The sequence below is a fragment of the Ruditapes philippinarum genome, unplaced genomic scaffold (genome assembly GCF_026571515.1).
Source record: "Ruditapes philippinarum isolate M1 unplaced genomic scaffold, ASM2657151v2 ctg11773_1_1_1_1, whole genome shotgun sequence".
Taxonomy (NCBI): domain Eukaryota; kingdom Metazoa; phylum Mollusca; class Bivalvia; order Venerida; family Veneridae; genus Ruditapes; species Ruditapes philippinarum.
The window spans coordinates 1-25,038 of record NW_026865179.1 but is presented as its reverse complement, the minus strand read 5'-3'; the positions used below and the strand labels follow the sequence as shown (position 1 = coordinate 25,038).

The following is a 25,038-nucleotide window of genomic DNA, read 5'->3' as shown; positions in this document are numbered from 1 at the left end:
TCACGCAATCAAAACATGTCAAACCGGCTGTCAGTATGTTTATAATACATTAACACCAATAGTATTTCAAAATGATAATATATGTCATATGTGCGGTTTTTAAGGATTCGGAATGGTCCGTCCCTCGGGGACCCCTTCCCCATAGGGACGGTATTCTAATCCAAACCGCAAACATATGTCAGATATTTTTCTTGACATATTTACGATATTTCCATCATATTTTAAACTCTTTATCTTAATAAAAGCAATTTTCCATGGGAACTTTACATGTATGTATTACACCCTTTAACTTTTTCTTACAACGTTCGCTAAGAAATTACAGCTTTATTCCTAACGGCGAAATTACGTCATCCTAAGCATAAGCATGCGGTTGTATAGCACGCGACTCATCTGGCACCCACCCGCAGCCACATGCCAAGATGAAATTTTCCGGCAAGTGCAAAACTTACGGAACACCCAGTCTGATAGCAAAAACCTGACCACCAGTGTATATATTCAATTTTATATAATTATTTTCGGTGCGCAATTGTATATACATGTTTGGGAAATCTCGTTACTAATGGCAAAGATTAATAATTTTAAACAGGGTTTACGGCTGCATGTCTCAAACAACAAATTTACATGATTTTATCTGTACGGTTCCAGTTTTTTTCGCCTTTTTTTGTTTTACTTGAAATACGATTTGTGTGTGACCAATATTTTCTTTTGCCCCAATTTGAAATTTATCTTTTAAAACGGAATTTTAAAACCGATAATAAAAATCATGTTATTATAAACATTAAAAAATGGGATTTTTCGTCTGCTTGATTTTTGTATTAAAATGTGTTACAGTGTCCGGTAAGTTGAATTTAATTAAAATGTATGATAATGGTGATAATTATGATGATGGTGATTTTTCGCGACAAAATTAACAGGTATTTCGGCAAATGTATTATGATATTTAATGTTACATGTATAACAAACTTCAATAATTGCACGATACATACGAACTTCTTATTTATCTTTTCATTTCAATTTAATATTTATTAGTGACGGTACATACATGAGATAATAGAGCTTGAATGACACAAATATCTAGAGGCGCTATATTATTTCAGCAAGTTATATAACGAATTTATAATAAGGCATTTATTAATTTCTTTTTTTTTCTTTTTTGAAGAAAAACATTTTAGCCGAGAAATTTGCCATTAAGGATCAAAACCCAAATGTATTTGTATGCACTTAGGGAACGGCCCACGATGAAAAAATACATTATTTGTGCGCGCTTTGGTTTTTCATGGTACATATCAATTTCATTTGAAAAATTTCAGGTTATTTGCACTTTTATGATTAATTTTATAAGTTTTTATATAAATTCAGGAATGCATTAAAGAGGACATCCAATCACAACATAACATGCAGTTTTTGTTTAGTTTTAAAACATTATTCTTAAGAATCAATTTTATTTTATAGTGATGTATATTCGCCGAGCTAGCTTACGGAACGTAGGTGCCCGTTCGTGCCTGAAATAATGCACGGAAGGGCACCTGAGGTTTTCCTCCACACCAGTAAAGCTGGAACGTCGCGATATGACCTATACTGGGTCGATTTGACGTGAAACCAAAATCAAACAAACAAAATATTCGCCGGGGTATTGTAACTTTTAATGACATATAACGAATATATGTAAGAAACATGTATATATATATGCCAGAAACCTAAAGAAAAATATTTCAACAAATAAATGTCTGACAATATACATTATATGTATCATTTGTAAATAAGAAAAATGATGAACCCTAATTTTTTCACTTTTCCCCTCCCCATCCTGTTTCAATGCAGATTTTGCTCCCGTATAACTGTTTGTTTTTACAAATGAATTATATACAAATCTTCCGTTATAGATGGCAGCTCCATCAACAACAATCCTGGATCTGTCAGTATACATGAGAATTATGATGGGACACATAACTTGTGGAGCATCTCGGCCACTTGTTATGTACGATACACTACATCATACACGTGTTACACCAGACGATATTATAGCTGTGGTGACGATAACCATTGTTCTTATAACGCGGCAAAAACGTGTTATAAGCATGCATACACAAATGTTGCGTGTAACCAGTTCCAAATAAGTTCAGACTCTTCAGGAAACTTTCAGATGAGTGGTAATACGAATTATTTATAACTTGTTTTATAATGGTTTTTAATGCTTTCATACTAAATCCTGGGTTTATCAGTGTGTGACTACAAACTTAAGTTGACAATGAAATTATACTTACATAATTTCAAAGTGAAATTATCAAATATAAAATTACTGTTTCCGTTCTATGTTTGAATAAAAAAAACTCTATTAAAAACATTATTTATATAAAATGTTATATAATGTTGTTTTTTTTTTGTTTTTTTTTTTAATGTTAGCTTATGAAATAATGGATATTGTCAATTTGTGAACTTAAAGCTTTTCATAAGGTTTAGACGCTTAGTGCATTGTGCATTCGTGACAAAGTGCTTTTCAAAATGTTTTGATTTAGTTTTAATCATTTGAGAGACCTGAGTTATTCATTGTACGAGTATTTCAGTTTATCAGCTCACCTGACCATATATTGCTTATGAACTAATCTTGCACTTCTATTGTCAATAAATCTTGATTCATGTGCTGCCTTGTCAACACGAGAACATTTTTGTTTAAACTTGTATCAAAATAATTCTATATTTCTATTTAAACTAGCATAATCGTGCATTGCAGAATTTTTGGCACAGACAAACACAATTTGCCATAACTGCACGATAACAATATCATATTTTAGTTGGTTATACTATGCACTATTTTCTTCATGCATGTCAGAGTTGCGGTGGTCGTTCGCATATAATACTCAACTTTTCCTTAGCACAAACTGTTTTTTTGTGTGAATATCCCTTCGGCAAAGCTTTGTTAACCATCGTCCAATTTTTTAAATGTCTATTTCATGTTTAATCAATGATAGAGAAATTCAACGTTTCTTTTACTGATTTTGCATTAGTTATGTGCAAAAAAGAGAAGACGTTCAATATCAAAGGCTTTTGGACACGCAGCTTGCTTTCAAAATGTTTTAAACCTTGTTTAGTGTAGACGTGGTAGCGCTAGTGTGACACATTGCTTATATTAAGATAATTGCTTGGTAACACTTTCTCATGCGCCCTATAAGGTTTCTGACAGTTCTAGTGGGAATGGCGCCCCATTCTTGCATTTACATGACCTCAAGCTTCTGGATCCGTCTATATTGTACCTTAATTTGAGATTATTCCACATGTCATCAATTTGATTTACGCCGGGTTATCGGACTGGATAGTCAAGCCGCTCAATTTTTTCCCTCTGCAGGTAGTCATAGAATAACCGGGTTCTGTGGGGACGCGCATTATCGTCCAATGAAATTAAGCGTTCACCCAATGCCCGGCATACAGCATAACCTGATATCTTACATCTCATCAATGTACCACTTACCAGTCAACTTACAACTGATTAGAACAAGCTAGTCCGTCTGTCTAAGCTGATGCCTCCCCACACCATAACTGACCCACCCTCGTAGGTAGTGGTCTTGCAATATTTCCGACCTGAGACCTTTTGCCAAGGACATATCCAAATTATCGCATGTTTGTCAGTAAAGTCTGGGCAAAATCTAGACCAATCAGTGTGAACATGTTTACAATTTTGTCTGGTTCAATGAACATGTACGCGTTTATAAATCATTAAAAAGTACTTTAGCATCTACTTGTAGCAAAAACGCGTTATAATAATAATAATAATAATAATAATAATAATAATAATACCTTTATTTAAAGAAGGTAATATATGAAGATTTTCCATCGTAAACATGAAATATCTTTGGAAAATGATATTTGGTCGAGGTAAAACTTGTTAACATAATAGTATGTCAATGTTTGCATAACAATGACATGAACATTTCTTGTAGATGAGAAGAAAAAACATTTTGTAAACATAACAATTAAATTAAAAGCATATTGATATCGTTGTCCCTTCAAAGAAGGACAACTTCTATTTCACAGAATTTGCTTGTATTTAGGTTCGCATTCTATTTGTCTTAATGTTTGACTTTATAAATTTTGTAATAGTATGTCATATTGGCTGTGCAAACAGAAATAAAAGGATACTGGAAAATATAAAATCAACAAACTACTGCAAAACGTTTGATCTTTTAATTCAGTGCAAACAGCTGTGATAAAAATATTAACACGGTATAAACTTTATTAACCAGCCTTAGTTTCTTTCACAAACAAAAAACAAGTGTGATAACTTGAGATAGACCCAAAAGTGGTTCATAACCCTACCACAACATTTATTGTTTGAAAGTTCGGGGTTCTGAAGCCAAATTTAGATTCCACATACAAATAGAACAATCTATTTTATACTCAATAATTTTGTTTCAGTTCTTTTTTTCTCTCAACGCAAATTGTTTATTTTTTTTTTTACACTTAATGTCAGTTTTACTCACTTTGTAAATTGTTTATTTATTAATACTGAATGTCATTTAAAAGAAGTTCATGTGTACCTAAACATTTTAAGTTAAATCAAAACGATATTTAGAAAAGAAGTTTATAAATGAAAACGTTTTATTGGTATGGTACTGGAAATGCAATACGTACAAAGATAAATACTAAAAAACATTGAAAATCCGAAAAAATCGTAAGTATTCATTTTCATGTAAACATACCCTTTAACAATTACAGAATATTCAATGGGGTTATCCATCTTAACAAATGGAACACTGTAAGATGCATGTGTGCGTAAATGAACCTCTGGTGGGTGAGTTGGTTATTGAATTCAATTTCAAACCCGAATATCTGTGCACTCGGTAGGCAATTATGTGTACCATCTTATTTCCTACAAAACTTCTACAAATGAAAAACTAAAAACACTCGAATGCAATATGCGAGAACGCTTGTATAGAACTACAAAGTATAGTAGTGACAAAAAATAATTCAAATTCAATGCCAAATATTCGGACTAACAAACAATAAATTATCAAATATTACAGATTTAAAGCCTGAGTTACAAACATACGTTTCTCTAAAGAATCCTTTATATAACCATCTTTGGCTGAATCGGTTTTCCACCGGCCGTGCCTTTTCAGACAACGTTCAGACACACCGGATGCATTAGCAACAGTGCTGGCCCCACTGGCTCTTAAAAAATGTGTACCTAAATTACTATTAGGTGCAATTAATCTCAATTTGGACTTAATACATTCTCTTGTTCTAGTATAACTTAATTTCTTATTCTTATTAATGAGAGATGGTCTTATTTTTTGACCTGAATGCTGGTTTGAATAAAAAATCATCCGATGACAGAGATAAATTTTGCTTTTGAAACATATCTTTTTAACATATCTATAGGACAAGCAGATGATGTTCCCTTAGAAATTACAATTTCTGAACCGTCACCCATAAATATCAGTTTTACTTTGAGTAACCTTAACTATTAAGTGATCAGGATTGAACACAATATCCTTGCAACGCAAGTTACACACCTCACCTATTCTCATGAAACCAGAATATGCTAATAATATCATAGATAAGTCTCTAAGATCAATCACATCACATGAGTCTTCATATTTGGAACATAATGTCTGTAACATATCTGAAGATATAACGTCTTTTTTCTCTACAGGTTTTGAATGAATACGATTTGCCGTGTTTAATAGTAACTTCACAGTATTATTTCGATTGGATCGTCCATATCGTTCATATTGTGAGCCCATTTGATACCGTAGTTTGCGCTAGAAATGACATGGTTAGATTTTCCTTCATCCAATAAATGTGTAAAGTACATGGCGACCGTAATTGAAAGAGCTGGCAATGCAGATACATGCTTTTGTTCACAAAAGTTTTTGAAATGCGCAAAACTTGATTTGTATTTGTCACTGTATTGTCAGATTTTGATTGGACCAAATACTCAGCCATATGATCTGCTATTACGTCATCCTGTATAACATTCATCTTTCGTTTCAGATTGTCTTTTAGGTTAATACCTGTTAACGATAAAGTATTGTTAAAACAATGTCATACAAATATAATAAACTGAACATGAAATTAAGGTATACACTTCAAAGCCAACATATCAAAAGCCAATGGATTTTTTTAAAAACAACCGTTTTTGCCTTTTCCTGGCCAAATAACATCTTTTCTACCAAGATTGATTATGCCTTTAATAAACTTTCTATGTTTTCCCGAGTAATCAAATAAACAAGGCCAAAAAGGTGCACTTTTCCCAAAAAGGAACGACTAGTGTGCAGTTCGCACCCTCACACATAATTTTGTGTATACATTTTACAACCAGCCTAGGGGGCGGAACTAGCCAGTTTACGTGATGTTGCCAAGATTCTGACAAAGCGTCAACACCATCGGTACCCGGCACCCACCAACGTGAATTAAACTTAATGCATTTATTATTTAAATGTGATGCAAATCTATCTATAAAATATGGTCCCCATATATGATTTAAATATTGAAAGACATACGAGGAAACACTCCAATCATCACAGTCATAACATCTGCTTAGAAAATCTGCTCTTTCATTATCTTCCCTCGGAATCCATTCAGGGCAAATTACTATATTTTCTTTTTCACACAATGTGTTTAATTCTACAACACTGCTATGTATATTTTGCGTTTTACTACCATTTACTAAAACGGACTTTACATTTTTGTTGTCTGAGAAAACCTTAACATAAGCGTTTTTCAAAATATTTGAATGCGAATGAATAACTCTGTTAACTGCTTCTGTTTCACGCCAAGTCGAACTTAATGACTGTTCATATTCAGACCATTGGCCTACAACCTCTGAACACGAGTCCACTTCCGGGGACCGATTAGCATTTTTACCAGATATGCCCTCATTTTGGGACATTATCGGACTTGTTTTGTCTACAGCCTGAAATTTTCTCATACTTATCTTGTTTGCTTTATCCACTTCCGGGGTACATTTTGCAACACACTTACTTGCCTGGTCCACTTCCGGGGACCATCTGATAACTAAATTACTAGCAGTGTCCACTTCCGGGGACCATTTTTTCGTAATGCTATTTTCTATGTCCATTTCCTGGGACCATTTTGTAACTATGTTATTTGCTGTGTCCACCTCCGGGGACCGACTTATAACTATGCTACTTGCTGTGTCCAAAAAATTTCCATCCGGGAACAAATCTACTTTACCCATACTGTCTACTTTCGGAAACGATTGCGACCTTTCTGTTAATAACTCACCCTGTGCAACATGTGAAAAATACTGACTTAAACATTCACAATGTATCATACTGCTTGATCGCGTTTCTGAAAAATTTGAAAAAACTTCTGCTTTCTCTATGTAACCTCCATAGCCTACATCGCTGGCGTCTATAAATACATTATACAAACACACATGATCGTGTTTCAAATTTTTACCTTTTTGGTTCAATAAACGAACGTTTTCTTTCCAAAATATTAGCTCCTCCAAAGCTTGAACGGAAACTAAAATGCAAGCATTCCAGCTTGCCCTTGAATTAATACATTTAAACATTTCCCTGGTCATTAAGCGTACTTTATTTCCTATAAACGCTTTGTAATGAAATAATGTGCCCTACAACACCGGCTAAATGCTTCACAGGAAGTAATCTTTCTTCGCAGCACTTAACTTGATAAATGCAAGAATCAAGAACAGATTCAAACCTCTGAATTCGTTCTTCAGAAATAAATAACAAATTATGTTCCATATCTAAAATATGGCCTAACCACGTGACACATCGAGAAGGTAACCAGTTGCATTTTTCGTCTGCAAGTAAGAAACCGCACTCTAAAATAGTTTGTTTTGTGTACTCACTAGATTTTAACGCAAGTTTATAATTTTGATCGCCACCGATTCCGTCATCTAAAAACATGATAATTCTATGACTTTGTGAACGTAAATAAGCAACTACTACCTTTAATACTTTTGTAAAAATGTGACCTGCTGTTTTGATGCCAAATGGTGAAGAATTAAAAACAAAGTATTTGACTTGACCTTTTTTCGAATATGAAAAACCTAAATAAGTCCTGTGCTCAGCAAAAATATCAATGTGATGGTATGCCCCTTTTAAATCAAAAGTAAACAAAAAAGAATTTTGTTCAAATAAAGCCTCTGCCACTTTAATATCTTCAAATTTTATTTTAAATTGATGCAAACACGGGTTTATGTGTCTACAATCTAACACTAACCTTGGTTTTCCTTTTCTGTTGTATGCTACAGTGAGAGGATTTACTACATGAGGAATTACTTCACTTCTAGAAATAATGCCTTTAGACAACAAATTCTCAATTTCTTTTTCTACAAACTGTAAATTCTCTCTTGCCGATTTGTTATTTCTTAACACGGCTCTTTCTGGAATGTCTTTAAGCGGCAATCTATAACCCTTGTTAATGACATCCGAAATATACTTACTGTCCGTAGCTTCTGACCATTTCGAAGCATGACGTCTCAAACGCCCTACAGGGGATAAAACGTCATGAATATTGTTCTCTTTTACCATCTGAGAATTATTATTCTCAGAGATATCTATGCCTTCTTTAAAGATAACCGATACAGTCTGTTTCTTTAGCATTTTTATCTGCAATTAATACACTAGTATCACAAAAAATACTTATCTTATTGTTATTAACAGCAGAACTGACAGGACATTCCTGTGACCCCTTCCAGTGTCCCGGCTTGCCACAAGCAAAACATAAACCAGGTGGACGACGGGAAGTTGACTGTGAAACCAGAACTGTTTGGTTCATGACAGCAACAGGCGGTTTCCTCTTATATGGATGCCGTGCTGAACGTGCTTTCTTCGCCCTTTCCTCTCGCATTTTCTTGTTGGCCCGTGCTTCGGCTTTCAAGATTTTCTTCTCGTCATCAGAACCATCAGCCAATGGGTTAGCCTCGTATTCGTTAACTAAACGCCAACCCATGTCCGACCCGTCTGCCAATTGAATCAATTTTTGTCTGTGTGCTACCAGCTCTTTTACTAAAAATAAACCAAAACATGTGAATTTCGACTTCGAAAAAATATGCATACATTCGCTTTGTACTTTATCAAAAAGAATAACTTAATTAACTAAATATTTCAAAAATCCTTTTCATAAATACTGTAAAAGGAATAAACTATACAAATTTGAATATACAAAATAATATAGATAGGTTAAAATATACCTCATTTGTGTAATGAAACTTGGAATAAATGATTACTTAATCATTTTCTTTTGCAGTAAATAACTTGAATACCAAACAAATCTAGACATAAATATCCAGACATACCGATATATTCTTCAATACACGCATCCATTTTTATCTACAAATAATATTACATCGTCTTGATTCACGCAAAATATTAGTTACACTGTGATAAAATTACCGTTATATTTTACATCAAGCGTTACCTATAGAACATTCTTAACTGATAACAGTGAATCACTAATCCTGTGTTATACAAACAAATTTGTAATTCAATGTCTAATAAATGTAATAATATTTACCTTCTGCAATCTTTTCCCTGCTTTCGATAATTTTATCGTTTTGCAACATTTTGTCTGCAGAATCTAAAGCAGCAGTTATCTTACAATTATATTTGTACTGCTCTTCGTTTGACTTTCTTTTAAATTTAGGAATGCCAGTTAAAATGGTAGAAATCTGATTTAAATGTTTAAAAGTAGAATTTCCACTTATCTTATCCAAAAGTTTCTCCATATCAGAAAGCATCGACTGCTTAAGATCTCCCAAGGTATCTTTCAGTCTGTCATCTACTAACCGCTGTACTTCGTAAGAATCCATGTGTGAGTGTCCCTAAGAGTAGCTCGCTAGAAACTGATTTTCGAATATGAAAACCCCGATTAAATACAGCTCGAATCATTCGAGCGAACAAAGAATGTACATAAACCGGTTTTGTATTAAAAACGCTAGTACAAAGGTACTCATCTATACGTTGTAACGATGAGTACCAAATAATATACATGTACTTGATTAGTACGACAAAAATGTATGAAATCATTATTGAACAAACAAATGACTATTGTTAAACATAAATAATGAGGGTACCTGAAAAGTACGATTTTGTGTGTGTGTGTGTGTGTGTGTGTGTGTGTGTCTGTGATCGTGCGTGTGTGCGTGTGTGTGTTTGTGCGTGCGTGCGTGCGTGCGTGTGTGTGTGTTTTGTTGTTGTTTATATATATTTTCATGTGAACAAGTAAACGTGAACGTTATTTGTGGTCCCGTTATTTTCGAAAAATGTATTACTCGATAAGTTCTTGTGTTAGATAAACTAAGTAAGTGCCTTTGTAACATAAAATGTTCACAAGGAAATGTAATGAAATCTAAACACAGTGTAAATTTTTTTGGTGTGATAAATAGTTATTAAAAATATTTTTTTATATATTAGAAATTAAACTAGACATTTAAAGAACTATCCTGTACATCTTATTGTAGAATCGTCCGTTACATTTTAGAGTAATAGCAAGAACTATCCTTTATATTTCATTTTAGACCTATTAAAATTTTATATTAGAAAGGCAGCAGCTATCATTTATATAATAAAACAAATTAAGACTATGTACAAAATGCAGGTTTGACCTTCCTGAGGTCCAGGTCACACTTAGTTATCCGCTCTGTAACTTTCAAACCGAAAGTTGGAAATTACAAACATGTGACAGAAATATTAATATTACTAAGATGATGTGCAGAGCGTGTTTGAAATTCCTTGGATCAAAGTCAAGGTTATACTGAGTCATTCAATATCCTTATATAAGTTTATAAATCACAAAGGGAGATTACAATGTATTTAATTATTTTCATTTTTATGTTTCCTCCACTTTATATGAGCATGTTGCTTCAATATATTTCTAAAAATCTATAATTAGTACTTTTATGAAACCTTATAGTTTTATGGGACAATACAATTTGATTATTTTAAAAGTTGACAATCTTTTTAAATAAAACTCATGAAATTTAACAAAATATGTAAAGTAAGTTGTAAATGATACATATATCTTTTTTTAAAGAAAATTCATAAGGCAATTCATGAACTTGTCTTCTCAATTTCCCTCGGAGCATGTACGTCGCAGAGAAGGCACAGGGCAGAGACATAATTAAACATCGATGGACCCTCATTCAACATTGACTACATTTGTACATGCATTCATGAACTTATAATCTCGCCTTTGCGGGTCGGATTCCTGGGCTGGCGATCTAAAATTACTTATCAGTCTTTCGGATGGGAATTAAAGTCGAGGTCGCGTGTATGAGGGCTTTAACATTTGGCAAACTAAAGGACCAGGAGAAGCTTGTGGAATTTGCGTACTTTTTGTATCTGTATCTTGCACTATCCTCCAAAAATCTGAATACTCTTCTGGAGGACTTGCCCTTATTGTCAACCGGTGGCGAATAAAAATAAACAGACATACGCACGCACGCACGCACGCACGCACACACGCACGTACGCACACACACAGGCACACACGCACATGCGCGCGCGAACACACACATACACACACACACACACACACCAATAATGAGAATGGTATTCTCATTAATATGCAAAATTGAAAAAGGAACAGCACTTTTATTCTTTGGCTGAATTTTCATGCAAAACTCGTCTGTGAATATCTGGAAAGAATGCTCTTACGGAAATACATGTTTTAGGTACCAAACCGAGTTGCATTACCTTATCAGTCAGTCCAGTCAAGCTCGTCCGTAAGATATGATCATTTACATTGGCATCAACACCTTATTTCTATCCATGATGCATGTAATGGTCTAATTGGCCTCCCGTGCATCATAAAAGTAAAATTACCAAAATCACTTGTATATATGTTAAGTTGCATGCAGTGAATTACTAAATTCAAAATTAATGGTCCCCCTTTTGGTATATCAAAATCTTTAAGGACATGAATGATGGCATGTCCGGGATCCGCACTCTCAGTGCCTGAAAGGGCATTTGGACCCTCATTAAGCATAGATTACATACACACACATATACCACATATACGACAATTCATTCATTCTGTTATGCGCTAAATTTAGAATTCTGCTGAAGGTGGATTGAATCTCAACACAATTTTCCGTTTTATATTTTAATGTTTCTTTCTTAGTGGAATACCACAGATAATATATAACATATACACAGGTTATCCTGATGTTTACAAATTAATATTAAAAACAGTAACAATTATTTTTAGTGGAAAGCCACAATACAATGTTATCACTTGGAAATCCAAAATCTAACTGACCCTAACTTTTCTACATGTATCTTTACAATAATTCTAAAATTGATTTCGTTTTAGCTGACCAATAGAGTTTTAATATTTTTGTGTCTTAAATAACAAAATGACCAATCAGGTTTCAATACAAAATAATGTAACATAGCAACATTGAATTTATAACACAATCATCACCTGGATATTTTATCAGTCATAAGGCTTAACAACATGATAAGTACAGACAGCTTAATTGAGCCTATCACCTATATATTATAAAACTTTTAGCATAGTTGATTGGACAAAGAGGAAAAGCCGCATTTTAATCTTCCAGTTACATAATTTAAAATTTGACATCTGTTATTGAAACATATAATATTTGTAACTTAACATATTTGAAATTTCACAATTTTTGTTTTGAAAATATGACATTTTAGAAAATGATTATATCCATAAATTTTTGTGTTTAAAAGAAAATAGCATGCATATTTATTCATTTTTTTCATAAAAAGAATTGTATCATTTTTTCGGCTGCACAACAATTCTCTGGTGTTCCTTGGTTCACTAGTGTTAAATCAAATAAATTTAAAAATAGTATTATTATATTTTATGGCACTTTACATTGTCTTATAAATCATTTTTATCTTACATGGTTTGAGACTGTTAGAAAAGAATTTCAACAGCAAGTAGCACAAAAACACACTCAATACACTTTGAAATGAAATTTTAAAAGTGAAAACAATGCCCCAGTCCCAGGATGGCAAACAGACAGACATGATTGTCATTTGGTGTAAAGACTGACATGGGATCATGAGTTTTGTATAAATATGTTATACAATGATACTCTATTGGTCTAGTTTATCACTTGTTTTACAATGGAATTAGTACATATAATTTACTCTTGAGATGAAAACATCTCCAAACCAAAATAACTTGTTTTTAATATTCTAAAGTTTACTTTATTTTTTTTAAGACTAAGCTAGCGGATACCGGTATTATGCGGCTGACCACTTTAAGGCCTTTAGTGTACCTATAGACCAGGTTAAATAAAGCCCTTTCCTGTATGAGCCAACGTCACAAAAAGTTGGACAAGTAAAGGCCACTAAACAAATAAATACTTCGCTACATCATATAAGACATATTCTTCTAAAGAATATGGACGATACTTGGCCACAAATTCATTCATATGAGCCAACCTCAATTTATCTCTAAAGAATGGAGTCATGCTGTCCTCAATGAAAAGGCAAAACAAAATAAGATGATAATTATGTTCTATATCATTTGCTGAATCTTTCATGTATTAAAATGAAATTTATAAAACATCGATCAGAAGTATTCTCATTATTATACAGAATTGAAAGAGCAACTGCTTTTTCTTCTTGTTTCTTTTTTTTTTGTTCTTTTTGTTTATTTTTGTTTTGGTTATAGCTAAAATTCCATTCAAAATTCATCTTTGAAAAACTGGCAAAAATGTTTTTGCATGTCGGCCATGCATGCGGAATACATGTGTCAGATACCAGTCCGAGTTGCATAACCTTACCAGTCATTCAAGATCATCCGAAAGATATGATCATATATTTTGGCAGCAACCCCTTATTTTTTTCTATGACTATATAGTGGTTTCATTGGCCTCCTGTACATCAAATTGTTAACATCGTAAAGTTGAAGGCAAATACATGTAGTACTGGTAAACGGCTTGAGAGCTTACCCAGAGACAATGTGATGGCTGAACTGTGCTCTCGTAAACTCAATATCGCTTATTGTCGTGATCCTAAGAGTAAACATCCAACACCACCATAAGGCAATTTTAGAATATGAACGCTTATTTAGTGTCGTCAGAATAAACGGAATAACGTAAAATAATAATTCCAATCATGAAAAGTCGAATGAATAAATATTTGTAGGCTGCCTGTATTAGATTATCCGACGGTGCAGGTCACTTTCGTTGTAATTGAACATGAATCCTTCATACGGTCATTTGCACTGCTCCGTTATCAGTTCTTTGAACCTGCAATTGTTAATTGTGACAATGCTACCACTGTTTGATCCATTTTGGACAGTCTCTCTAGTTGAAATATTTATATCTTATATGTGTTGAATGGCCCGAAAATATTTTATGTTTAACCTTAGATATTTGACATGTAGAATTGCATTGTTGACTTCTGCTAAAATTATGCAAATCATTAGTCTCATACAATTGTGGTGGTGGCAGTTCACCTCTGCATTACAGCAGGGAGCCATATTGAATTTTCCAGAGCACAGTTAAGCCACTGTATCGTTTCTGGGTAAGCTGCCGAACTGGTTACCAATACCAGTTGCCTTCACATTTTCAAAAGGTGAATGTTTGGTATTATTGTAATTAATGTAAAAAAAGGTAGTTACAAAAAATATTTGTTAGCATAGCATTTTGATTTTCTTATTATTTTAGTTCTGATTTTGTGCTTTTGAATTTCCAAGTTAAGTAAAAAATGAAAGATAAACGGAACAAACACTTTTTGTAATTTTGAGTTGCTCATAGCCGAGTTTTACACAAAATGATAATTGTTTCGAAACCCAGGTAACATCGTTCAAAAGAAGACATGTACATCACCTAATTGTGGTCCAACGTGCAACGCTGACGGATGTCTTAACAGTGGTGAACGTCATACTGTTGGTGTAACTGCCTCTAGAAGTGGATACGAAACAGATGGTTCAGTTTCTGGATCGTTCACGGTCAACGTATATGCAGCCAATCCCCCAACATTTTCCTATAGTCGTAAGTTTTATTAAGTAAGGTCATATTAAATAGCTATTCTAGAATAAATATTTAGAAAATGAATGTAGTTTGTCACAGGTCAACCATTTCAAATGTAGGTCAAATTATGTAGTTTGTATTTATCAGTATCTTTTTCCTTCCTTTTTTATTCTATTTTTTATAAAAAAAAATGTCAAATTCTGCAAAAGCATTACATACGCTGTTGTTGTTTTTTCTTTTCTTTTTTTCAGCGCGGAACTCGATAAGTGTATCCCACGACACGGCGGGTATAGGAACCGTCATCAACACATTAGTTCCGTCCTTTCTAGATGACGGTAACGATTATGATTACATACGATATCGTCAGAACAGCGGGCCGGGGAATTCGTACATACACGGAACATCCGGTCTCTTCTATCTGGACACATGTACGTATATTTAAACTAGAGGATGCTTTTGTAAAAAAGCGCATGTCTCCCCCACTGCACTGTGACCTTGACCTTTGACCTACTGACCCCAAAAACAATAGGGATCATCTGCTCTATAAGACCAATCATCCTATGAAGTTTGAGGGCTGTAGGTCAAAAGGAACTCTAGTTATCATCCGGAAACGAGAAATTGACCAACGGTCACTGTGACCTTGACCTTTGACCTACTGACCCCAAAAACAATAGGGATCATCTGCTCTATAAGACCAATCATCCTATGAAGTTTTGAGGGCTGTAGGTCAAAAGGAACTCTAGTTATCATCCGGAAACGAGAAATTGACCAACGGTCACTGTGACCTTGACCTTTGAACTACTGACCCCAAAAACAATAGGGATCATCTGCTCAATAAGACCAATCATCCTATGAAGTTTGAGGTCTGTAGGTCTAAAGGAACTCTAGTTATCATCCGGAAACGAGAAATTGACCAACGGTCAGTGTGACCTTGACCTTTGACCTACTGACCCCAAAAACAATAGGGATCATCAGCTCTATAAGACCAATCATCCTATGAAGTTTGAGGGCTGTAGGTCAAAAGGAACTCTAGTTATCATCCGGAAACGAGAAATTGACCAACGGTCACTGTGACCTTGACCTTTGACCTACTGACCCCAAAAACAATAGGGATCATCTGCTCTATAAGACCAATCATCCTATGAAGTTTGAGGGCTGTAGGTCAAAAGGAACTCTAGTTATCATCCGGAAACGAGAAATTGACCAACGGTCACTGTGACCTTGACCTTTGAACTACTGACCCCAAAAACAATAAGGATCATCTGCTCAATAAGACCAATCATCCTATGAAGTTTGAGGTCTGTAGGTCTAAAGGAACTCTAGTTATCATCCGGAAACGAGAAATTGACCAACGGTCAGTGTGACCTTGACCTTTGACCTACTGACCCCAAAAACAATAGGGATCATCAGCTCTATAAGACCAATCATCCTATGAAGTTTGAGGGCTGTAGGTCAAAAGGAACTCTAGTTATCGTCCGGAAACGAAGAATGGACGGACGGACTGACGGACGGACGGACTGACGGACGGACGGACTGACGGACGGACAGGGCAAAAACAATATGTCTCCCCCCGAGGTGGGGGAGACATAATGAATTGGTTAATCATGGAAGATCTTACCATAAATGATTGAAAGTACGAGGGATGTCCGGAAAGTTCATATACATCTTCATTTTTTATTGTATAACAATACATACGCTGTACAAATTGTGTCAGCAAAAATATACATATCTAGCGAACACATTTCTAAAAAATTATTGAACTGTGACTTACGTTTGTATTTTAACAGTATTTACATACAACATATATACAGCGTCATGGAGCACTTCGACAGCGTCAACGGCGTCAAATTAACTTCATGTTTACCAACTATTCAATTTCTTCCGATTTAAATAGCCATGGTACCTCTCTGGCGTATACTTAATACATGTAATGTTCCTTTGCTATTACTTCATGAATTTCATATTTAAAATTATTATTCAAAATCAAATATGTCACTGGTTCCCATACAGTGTGTGGCATGTCTGCATTTTTCAAAAATTGTAACGCAATCTACGATATTTCGGCCATGCTACTTTTGGTCGTCTGGAGCGTTTCTTATACATCATGTCATCACCGCTTCTTAATCATGTTTGATACTTAAACACAAGTTGCCTTTAACATTTTATGGTTGATTTTGTTTTTAAAGTAAAGATTAAAATCTCAGTTGGTAACAATATTAGCGTTGCTATGAAGTTAAATATCATTACGTTGCTCCGTCCATGAATTTGACGTCATTTTTGCAACACAAAATTTACGCACCTTCAATGCCTATAATCGTCTTTTACAAGCTGTTTGTTTACGTATGACGTCATTATTTACACTAAATATCATGTAATAGTATCCTATGATGCCACAAAATTAAAAAATAGAGTTTGCGTTAAAATTACAACTTTTAGCAACTTATTATTCGAGAAGCTATCGTTATGAAATCAAAGTGCTCCGTGATTCGTTGATCATGTTGCCATGGTGATTGGCGATTTGCGAATACAACTTTTATCATGTTTTTTAATATAGACATTTGTAGCAGAATAAATACTTTAGCAAAATATTCAATCATCATATTGATATGACTGTTTATAAAAATTTTATAGCCTTGTCTACGAACTTTCCGGACACCCCTCGTATTTACATATAGCACAATACATGACAATAAACGGCGGAAGATTATATACGGGTTTGACATACAATTCGATATCATAAACAGAATATGATGAATTATTATTGTTCTTGAACAAAAATTGTTCAGCATATAAATTTTCATACTAAATAACTAAAAAAATTTGTCTAAGAAATATTTTACAAGAATGTCCATTTCCAATTTACATTTCTAATGTATTGATCAGTATTTAAAAATTCACGGTTTAAACGTCATGAATTCACGATTTCAATTTCATGTGAAATCGTGAATTCGTGAAGTTAAACTATGAAGACTCATTAACTTGCAAGGTTGAAAACATGAATTTACAAAGTTGAATTCATCATGTTGAAATCGTGAATTCGTGAAGGCCAAATCGTTTATTCATGAAGTTGTAATCGTAAATTTATGAAGTTGAAATCATGAATTCGTGAAGATGAAATCGGGAAATTATGAAATGGACATTACTCCACCGGTCTTTCGTACGAAATGCCGATAGTGATATCTTCCCCTTGAAAAGAAAACTAGAATGTACCAACATTTTTGTCTGAGGTATTAAGTATTTTGAAATATAAAGTGTTCTCCTTCATTGTGGTTCGAGGGGTTAGAGTCGATGACTTCTAATCCAGTTACCACTCTGGCGTGGGTTCGATCCCCGGGAGATGCTTTGGTAGTTTAGCGCAGAGGAAGGTAGTCTAGTACTGGTGTAACTCTCCAGGAACGATGGTTAGGAAACTACCCGCCTATATGACTGAAATACTGTTGGAAATGGCGTAAAATGAAACAAACAAACTAACAACAAACATTTCCTGCATGAGAGCAAATGTAAAAAATGAGAAAGTAATAATTATTAAAGAGCAACGTTGAAAATGCTGCCCTTACAATATACAGAGAATATCGTGTGCATATATGTACGTTGAAACTATCACCTAAGGAAGACTCTTCTTTTTGTAAGTTTCTTTTTATTGGATTTCAAGTAACACATAATATCTGTCATCTGGCGACTTCCTAGCGTTACTGAAGGAATGCCTGAAGTGACCATTCGTGTATTACTTTAGGAAATACCTCCGGATTATCGTAAGCTAGCTGGATGGTTATTCATTAAATGACACTTTGTTACGTTTTACATCGAAGGTTCCATGATACACCGTATTTCAAAAGGTTACCATATTGTATGTTAAATGTTGAGTTCAGCTTAACCCGGTGCTTGGGAAGTGGGGGTGGTAGCTTATATTTACCTATATGAACATGCTTCTGCAACATATAATTTTACTGTTTCAGGCTTTCTTACGGAATTCCTTTATATCTATTTAAATATCAAATTGCTTAATCTGCATTGGCCTGATTCTACAGTTGATGAAATTGACAACTGAAATCAGTGTAGCAAGTGCTAACTCTAAGTTAAAACATTGGGTAATGTTTTACTATTTCTTTCAGCTACCGGCCAGGTTAAAGTTGGGAAAGATTTGACTATGGAATTTTCTTACTATTTCACAATGAACTTATGTGTTTATGACAGAAGACTCAGGGAGGCTTGTCAAGACCTGACGATTACCTTATGTAAGTTTTTTTCTCAACCAATGAATTGTATGATACAAATATAATAAATAGTACAAGATCCATATTTTCAATATAGGTCACAATATGAGCTTGAATAAAAGAATGAATAAGTATGTCACAATATGACATAATGATGCTTTTTTATAAGCTTTGAGTTATTAACGATAGGGCTTCTGAACTATTTATATGAAACGAATTTCGAAATCACCGCACAAGATGCATAGTGTGAGCTGTCTCCAACTGCAAATATACTGTGGCGGCAAGACAAATAATTTACAATCTGAAGAATCACATAATCTGCCGCGTGGGTTAAATCCAGTTAGGGACATCTTTTCGTTTCCTCAAGAAAGAAACTTGCTAAGTACTGGTTTGTCATTGAATATTGTCTATACACAATTAAATTGAAATACCATCTGAATAAATATGCACAATGCATGGCCCTTTGCATATGGTATATCGAAATATACCTTTAAGTGTGAAGTAAGCTAAAGTAATATTTTTAGACAGCATAACGGACAGAAAGTGAAACTTATATAAAAGGCGTATTTTCCATTTTAGGGGCGTGTTTTCAGACGCCTACATGCAATGACCAATCAGATAATAACATTATTGATACATATGGAACATACACATATGGTCACGGTGGAAGCAGTAACACGATTTTCAACATGGACTATCCACAACCAACTGAACATTTCCCTGCATTCAGTTCTACATGGCATGACCTCACGTGGACTTTTGATTTGAACGAATTCCCAGAGGCAGCCATTAATTCTGATACAGGTAAGCTTTTGCTTGTTTTCTGTTGTTTTATTTGGGATTCAAAGAATTAAGACCCACGATAAGTAGAATATCTAAATAAAATTTTATCCCGGAACTAAATGTATTAGCAATTTAGTCACAATGACACGTTCTTAAATACAGACCCTTCGTATCTAAAAGGTTATTTATTAGACAAGACGTAGAATGAATTTTATATTCTGTTGCAACGTTATTCGGTTTAGCAGCAAACTTTTAAGTTCAACTCACAGGTGCAGTAGTTTTGTGTGTCTTCGGAAAAGAGTCTCCCTTATCTTAGATAGAAATATCAAATAATTTTCTAATTTTATATTTCATTCAGGAGAAATATACATCACTCGGAATATCAGCATATGGCCATCATGGCCGACAAAAGATTACAACCAGGTGGTACGGGTTGCAAACTCAGAGTCCTGTTACACAACGACTTGTAACTTTAAAGTTCGAATCCACTACACTAATTGGGTATGAAGTTTTTTCTCATTAATTGACATATAAAGGATTGACCGCAAAACTGCAGTAACTTATATGAAATGAATAAAAGACTTGCAACAGTTTTGCGATCAAAAATTGAGAAATGAAAAAAAAATCGATATCTTAAATATTTTGACCCGTAATACAAGAGTCCAGCAAAAAATCTTTAGATCTCCATGTTATGGTGGTTGATTTGATACACTTTGCGCGTTTTGTTGTCTATAACGACAACGCCACCTTTATCGTTTTCGTCGTGTTGTCTTGTCGCTAGCGAAACACTTGTATCTAACTGTTATTTTTTATATTTCGAAAACAAACCAATGAATAACTAAATAGCATTTTTTAAAAACATAAATATTTATAAAGGCGTTACCCGTATATATTCAGACGCATTCGAGGACTTGAGTCCAGCATAGAGGGAATGCAACAAATGTCCAACTTGAAATCGTATATATTCACTTTTTTGCATAAGAATGATATCGCACGAGCTTAATATACTCTTAATAATTTATACTATCTCTATCATTTCGGGTATAAAATGTGCACACTCCTTCGAAAATTGAAATTTATAATGAAATTGAAATTATGACATAAATTAAATGGGATAATCTCTATCCCTAAGTATCTTTTTTTCACCTTTTACTTCCTCAACTACTGTCAGTTCGCGTAAATGATGCACTTTAATGTATTTTGGACGAAATTTATTCAAAATCAATACTTAAATATTAATGGAATTCAGTATGATTTTATTTAGGACACCACAAGGTAGCTCCCTCCTTATCTCACAGATTCTCAACTTTCATGAGTTCACTCGACACTTACTTTATCATCTGAATACCACTTTACTGAAAGTTGAGGACTGTCTTGACCGTTAAGTAATTATATGGGATTTACGCAATGAGGGTGAGTGTATGTATCGATTCTGTATACTGGTCTTAATCTTGAACTGTATTAATTATTCCATGTGTTTGTTTAACATTCTAATACGCTTCATAATATCCCTTTACTTTACCGCATGGTTTGAAACTTTTTCTTTGTTCTAATTTGCAAATTATACTCAGTACACTTTCAATGAGGATTTGAAAACTACACAAGGTATATAACAGAACATTGTTTATTGATTCATATAGGAAAAAATTAAAGTAATTTATAACAATTGAATTTTTTTCCTCTTTTTATTGCACTTTGTATATATCAGTGTTTTTTACAGAGGTTGAAAGGGGAGGATCACACATATCTAGTAGCAATAATATAATATAAACATAGATTAATTATGTGGTATTGGTTCATTTTTTTCAGGGTTTATATTTGAAACGAAACAAAAAGGGCACAACAGCTTATTTCTGTCACCAAAAGATATGAAATTGCGAATCATAACAGCGCATACTCGTTAGTTACAGTGTTATACACTGGCTTAGGTGACATCTCAGGATGATTCTGCAAATAAATCGTGTGTGCGTGCGCGCGCGTACTTGCGTGTGTGTGAATATAGGATATGTAAAGTGATTAAAATGTTCATAACTTCATTATTTAAGTACCTTAACTATTATATTTAAAAGAAGTATGCATATTTTTCAGCCAATAGAAATTCGAAGTTTACCCGCGAGCTTTAACCTTCACGAGGATTATGATTTGGAAATCAAAATACATTCATTGATCACTTACGATTATAATAATCACATGGAAGACAATGTCACGTGCCAAATCATTGACTGGTCCCCTAAAGAGAATGATATGTTTGAACTCAGACATGACGGAAACTTTGATTATGATTGTAAGTATCAGTTTTAGAATTTCCTTTTTTATATCGAAATTGTAAGAACTAGGTAGATAAAATCTCCCAATTTAGATCTGTCCATCCTTATCATGTGCTGGATATAACTTCTTGGTGTGTTTTATTCCATTTCCATAAAACATATAACATCCTTTCAAACTTTGCTACGACGAAAATTGGAATGTTTTTTTTTAATATTTGTAAGATACATGTATATCACTAAACTGTTTGGCATATTGATATCTTACAACATAATTACGGTTAACACCGTGTTAGTGTACATGACGGGGGCGTCACTTTTTACAACCTAGTTGTTTTTTTAAAAAAAAAAAAAACACTCGTTTCAAAAACGTCTCGTATTATAATTTCACCCCGGGGAGCAGTCTGGCGGGCGGTCGGACGTCGACCAATTGTTGTCCGGAGCATATCTTCCACGAATGGAAGAATTTTAATGAAACTTCATCACTATCAGAAGATATGTCGCACGCATGAACCGGGTCTCTTGGTCAATAGAAATGTTCACAACTGTGATAAGCAGTGACATGCGCATGAACCAGGTCGCTAGGTAAATATCAAGGTCACACTTACAGATAATTGAAAACGCTTGTCTGAGAAAAACTTCTATATACATTGAGGGATTTTAATTTAACTTGACAAAAATGTTCACTATTTTGTCGCGTTTAAAATTTAGGTCCCTGCAGCCAAGGTCAAGGTCCTATATATGGGTCAAAGTTCAGATAAAAATATGAAAACGTGTATTCGGAACATTTAGTCATCATTTATTGAGGGATTAAAACACAAATGGTCATTATCATGACTTCTGGTGTGAAACATGTAATAAAGGTTAATATATGGAAGAACATGGTCACTAAAGATGATAAAGATAGAAAATTTTGTTCAGAGCATATCTTTTACACGCATTGAGAGATTCAAATGAAACTTCATAGAAATGTTTACAACTATGAGAAACAGTGTCATGTAAATCAACTAGGTTTCAAGTTCAATGGTCAATGTCACACTTTGAGGACATTGAAAAACGCATGTCCAGAACAAAACTTCTACATGCATAAAGGGATTTCAATATAACTTTGCACAATTGATCACTTTAGTGAGGCGGAGTGTCGCATACAATGTAACACTCAGAGGTTACTGAAAAACGCTTGTTCGGAACAAAACTTCAACATTCATCGGGGGATTTTAATGTAAGTTGGCAAAATGTTCAAGATTTTGAGGCTTAGTGTTGCGTGCATAATCTAGGTCCCTGCTTCCAATGTCAAGGTCACATAAAGTGGTCAAAGTTAAGCTAACTTGATGATGTGTACAGGGAACATTAAGTCATCATTTATCGATTGGTTGTAACACAAATGATAACTATCATGACTACAAGTGTGATACATGTAATTAAGATTAATATTTACAAGGTCAGTGTCACTATAGATGATAAAATATCCAGATTTTATCCGGATATTTTCCATAACAAATCTCCTGTATGTATATCTATAATGTCCACATCTCTGTCAAAAGTTTTTGTGACCGCCGTTTTTAGCGTCAAATTTGCCCATGTTTATCATTCGAGTTTGTTTAGCTTATCAAAATTTACATTTTAGCATATAGCCTTTATAAGTTGAGATGTCAAGAACCAGGATGTGGTTACAAATACCAGCAACCAAGGGCATACTATTGTGATACTGATATTGGTTGCTTGACCCACAACCGGACTCAACAATATACCGTGACAATACAGTGTTGGGACGCATACAACTCAACCGACGTTGACGTGTTTACGTTCAACATCAATAAGAATCAAGTTCCAATCTATAGACATTTGCCTAGTAAGATAAATTCAATCGTTCATCATCTTCTTCTTAAAGTGATATAGTTTATTTGACTATTTCGAATAAAAATGCGCATTAACCTCTTTTCTTTCATAATAGAATGTATGTTTGCATTTTGACTAACAAATGACACTTTTCTAGTTTACATATTTTAAAACCATTTTTAAGAAATAATAATATACACTTGTACACATCATTTCTAGGGTGGTCTAGGTGACAAAAATAAATTTTTTGAAAGAAAACGTTTTGCAAATTGTCCAAATGTGACAGTAAAATTCCGTTTCCTTGATAAGTATCGATCCTAGTAACATTGTAAGCAGTCTACATTTGTGAAATAATGTTAAACCAAAAGCGAAGTGGAACGATATAAGATGACTATACAAGGCCATCCAAAATCATATTTTAATATAATTAGATAGTAAATATTTCTTTTCAGCTCACATTGATCTTAATCGACAGAACGTCTCATATCTGGACACAATTTTCGAGATAATGTACTCAGACGCTGAAAACGAAAACTTGATTTATGAATATACATACCAAGACGTTGATACTAATGTTGATCCGAACTACTTTCTTGGAACAACTTGGGGAAACTATTACAGTTGAGTATGAATGTCAATATAGAAACAAAGAGGATGATCTTTACACATAAAAGTGGAATATCAGGCTAGACTGACATTAGTCGACGTGTTTTATGTGACGTTTCAGTGAGATAATACTTACCACACGATAAACAAGTCCGAAGTACAAACCAGTCCGAAGCATATTTTTGCAAATGAAACACAGTTCATAAACTTCAAAATGTTCATTTAAACAATTAGTTATCTGATTCTTTCATTTCTCATGCAATTGGATGCATGATATGTGCACTTGGTACCTCTATCTGTTGTGTCATAAAAGGTCCTAAGTGTATCCTAAGTCACAGAATTTATGACAAAGTAAAGGACTAACTTTAGACCGTTTCAG

General features: G+C 34.0%; 2 protein-coding genes across 2 annotated transcripts; both read left to right on the top strand.

Moving 5' to 3' along the window:
- Positions 1 to 728: 728 nt before the first annotated feature.
- Positions 729 to 16,540, top strand: LOC132728127 (uncharacterized). The gene is made up of 4 exons (XM_060713746.1): positions 729 to 837; positions 1,884 to 2,150; positions 14,777 to 14,974; positions 15,205 to 16,540. The coding sequence occupies exons 1-4, from the start codon at positions 786 to 788 to the stop codon at positions 15,393 to 15,395; spliced, it is 708 nt and encodes a 235-aa protein (XP_060569729.1). The 5' UTR covers positions 729 to 785; the 3' UTR covers positions 15,396 to 16,540.
- Positions 16,541 to 19,033: 2,493 nt separating this feature from the next.
- Positions 19,034 to 24,678, top strand: LOC132728126 (uncharacterized). Its single transcript, XM_060713745.1, has 6 exons — positions 19,034 to 19,188; positions 19,747 to 19,971; positions 20,309 to 20,451; positions 22,039 to 22,234; positions 23,842 to 24,066; positions 24,506 to 24,678. Exons 1-6 carry the CDS (start codon positions 19,101 to 19,103, stop codon positions 24,676 to 24,678), a joined length of 1,050 nt encoding a protein of 349 aa, XP_060569728.1. The 5' UTR covers positions 19,034 to 19,100.
- The last annotated feature ends 360 nt before the right edge of the window (positions 24,679 to 25,038 follow it).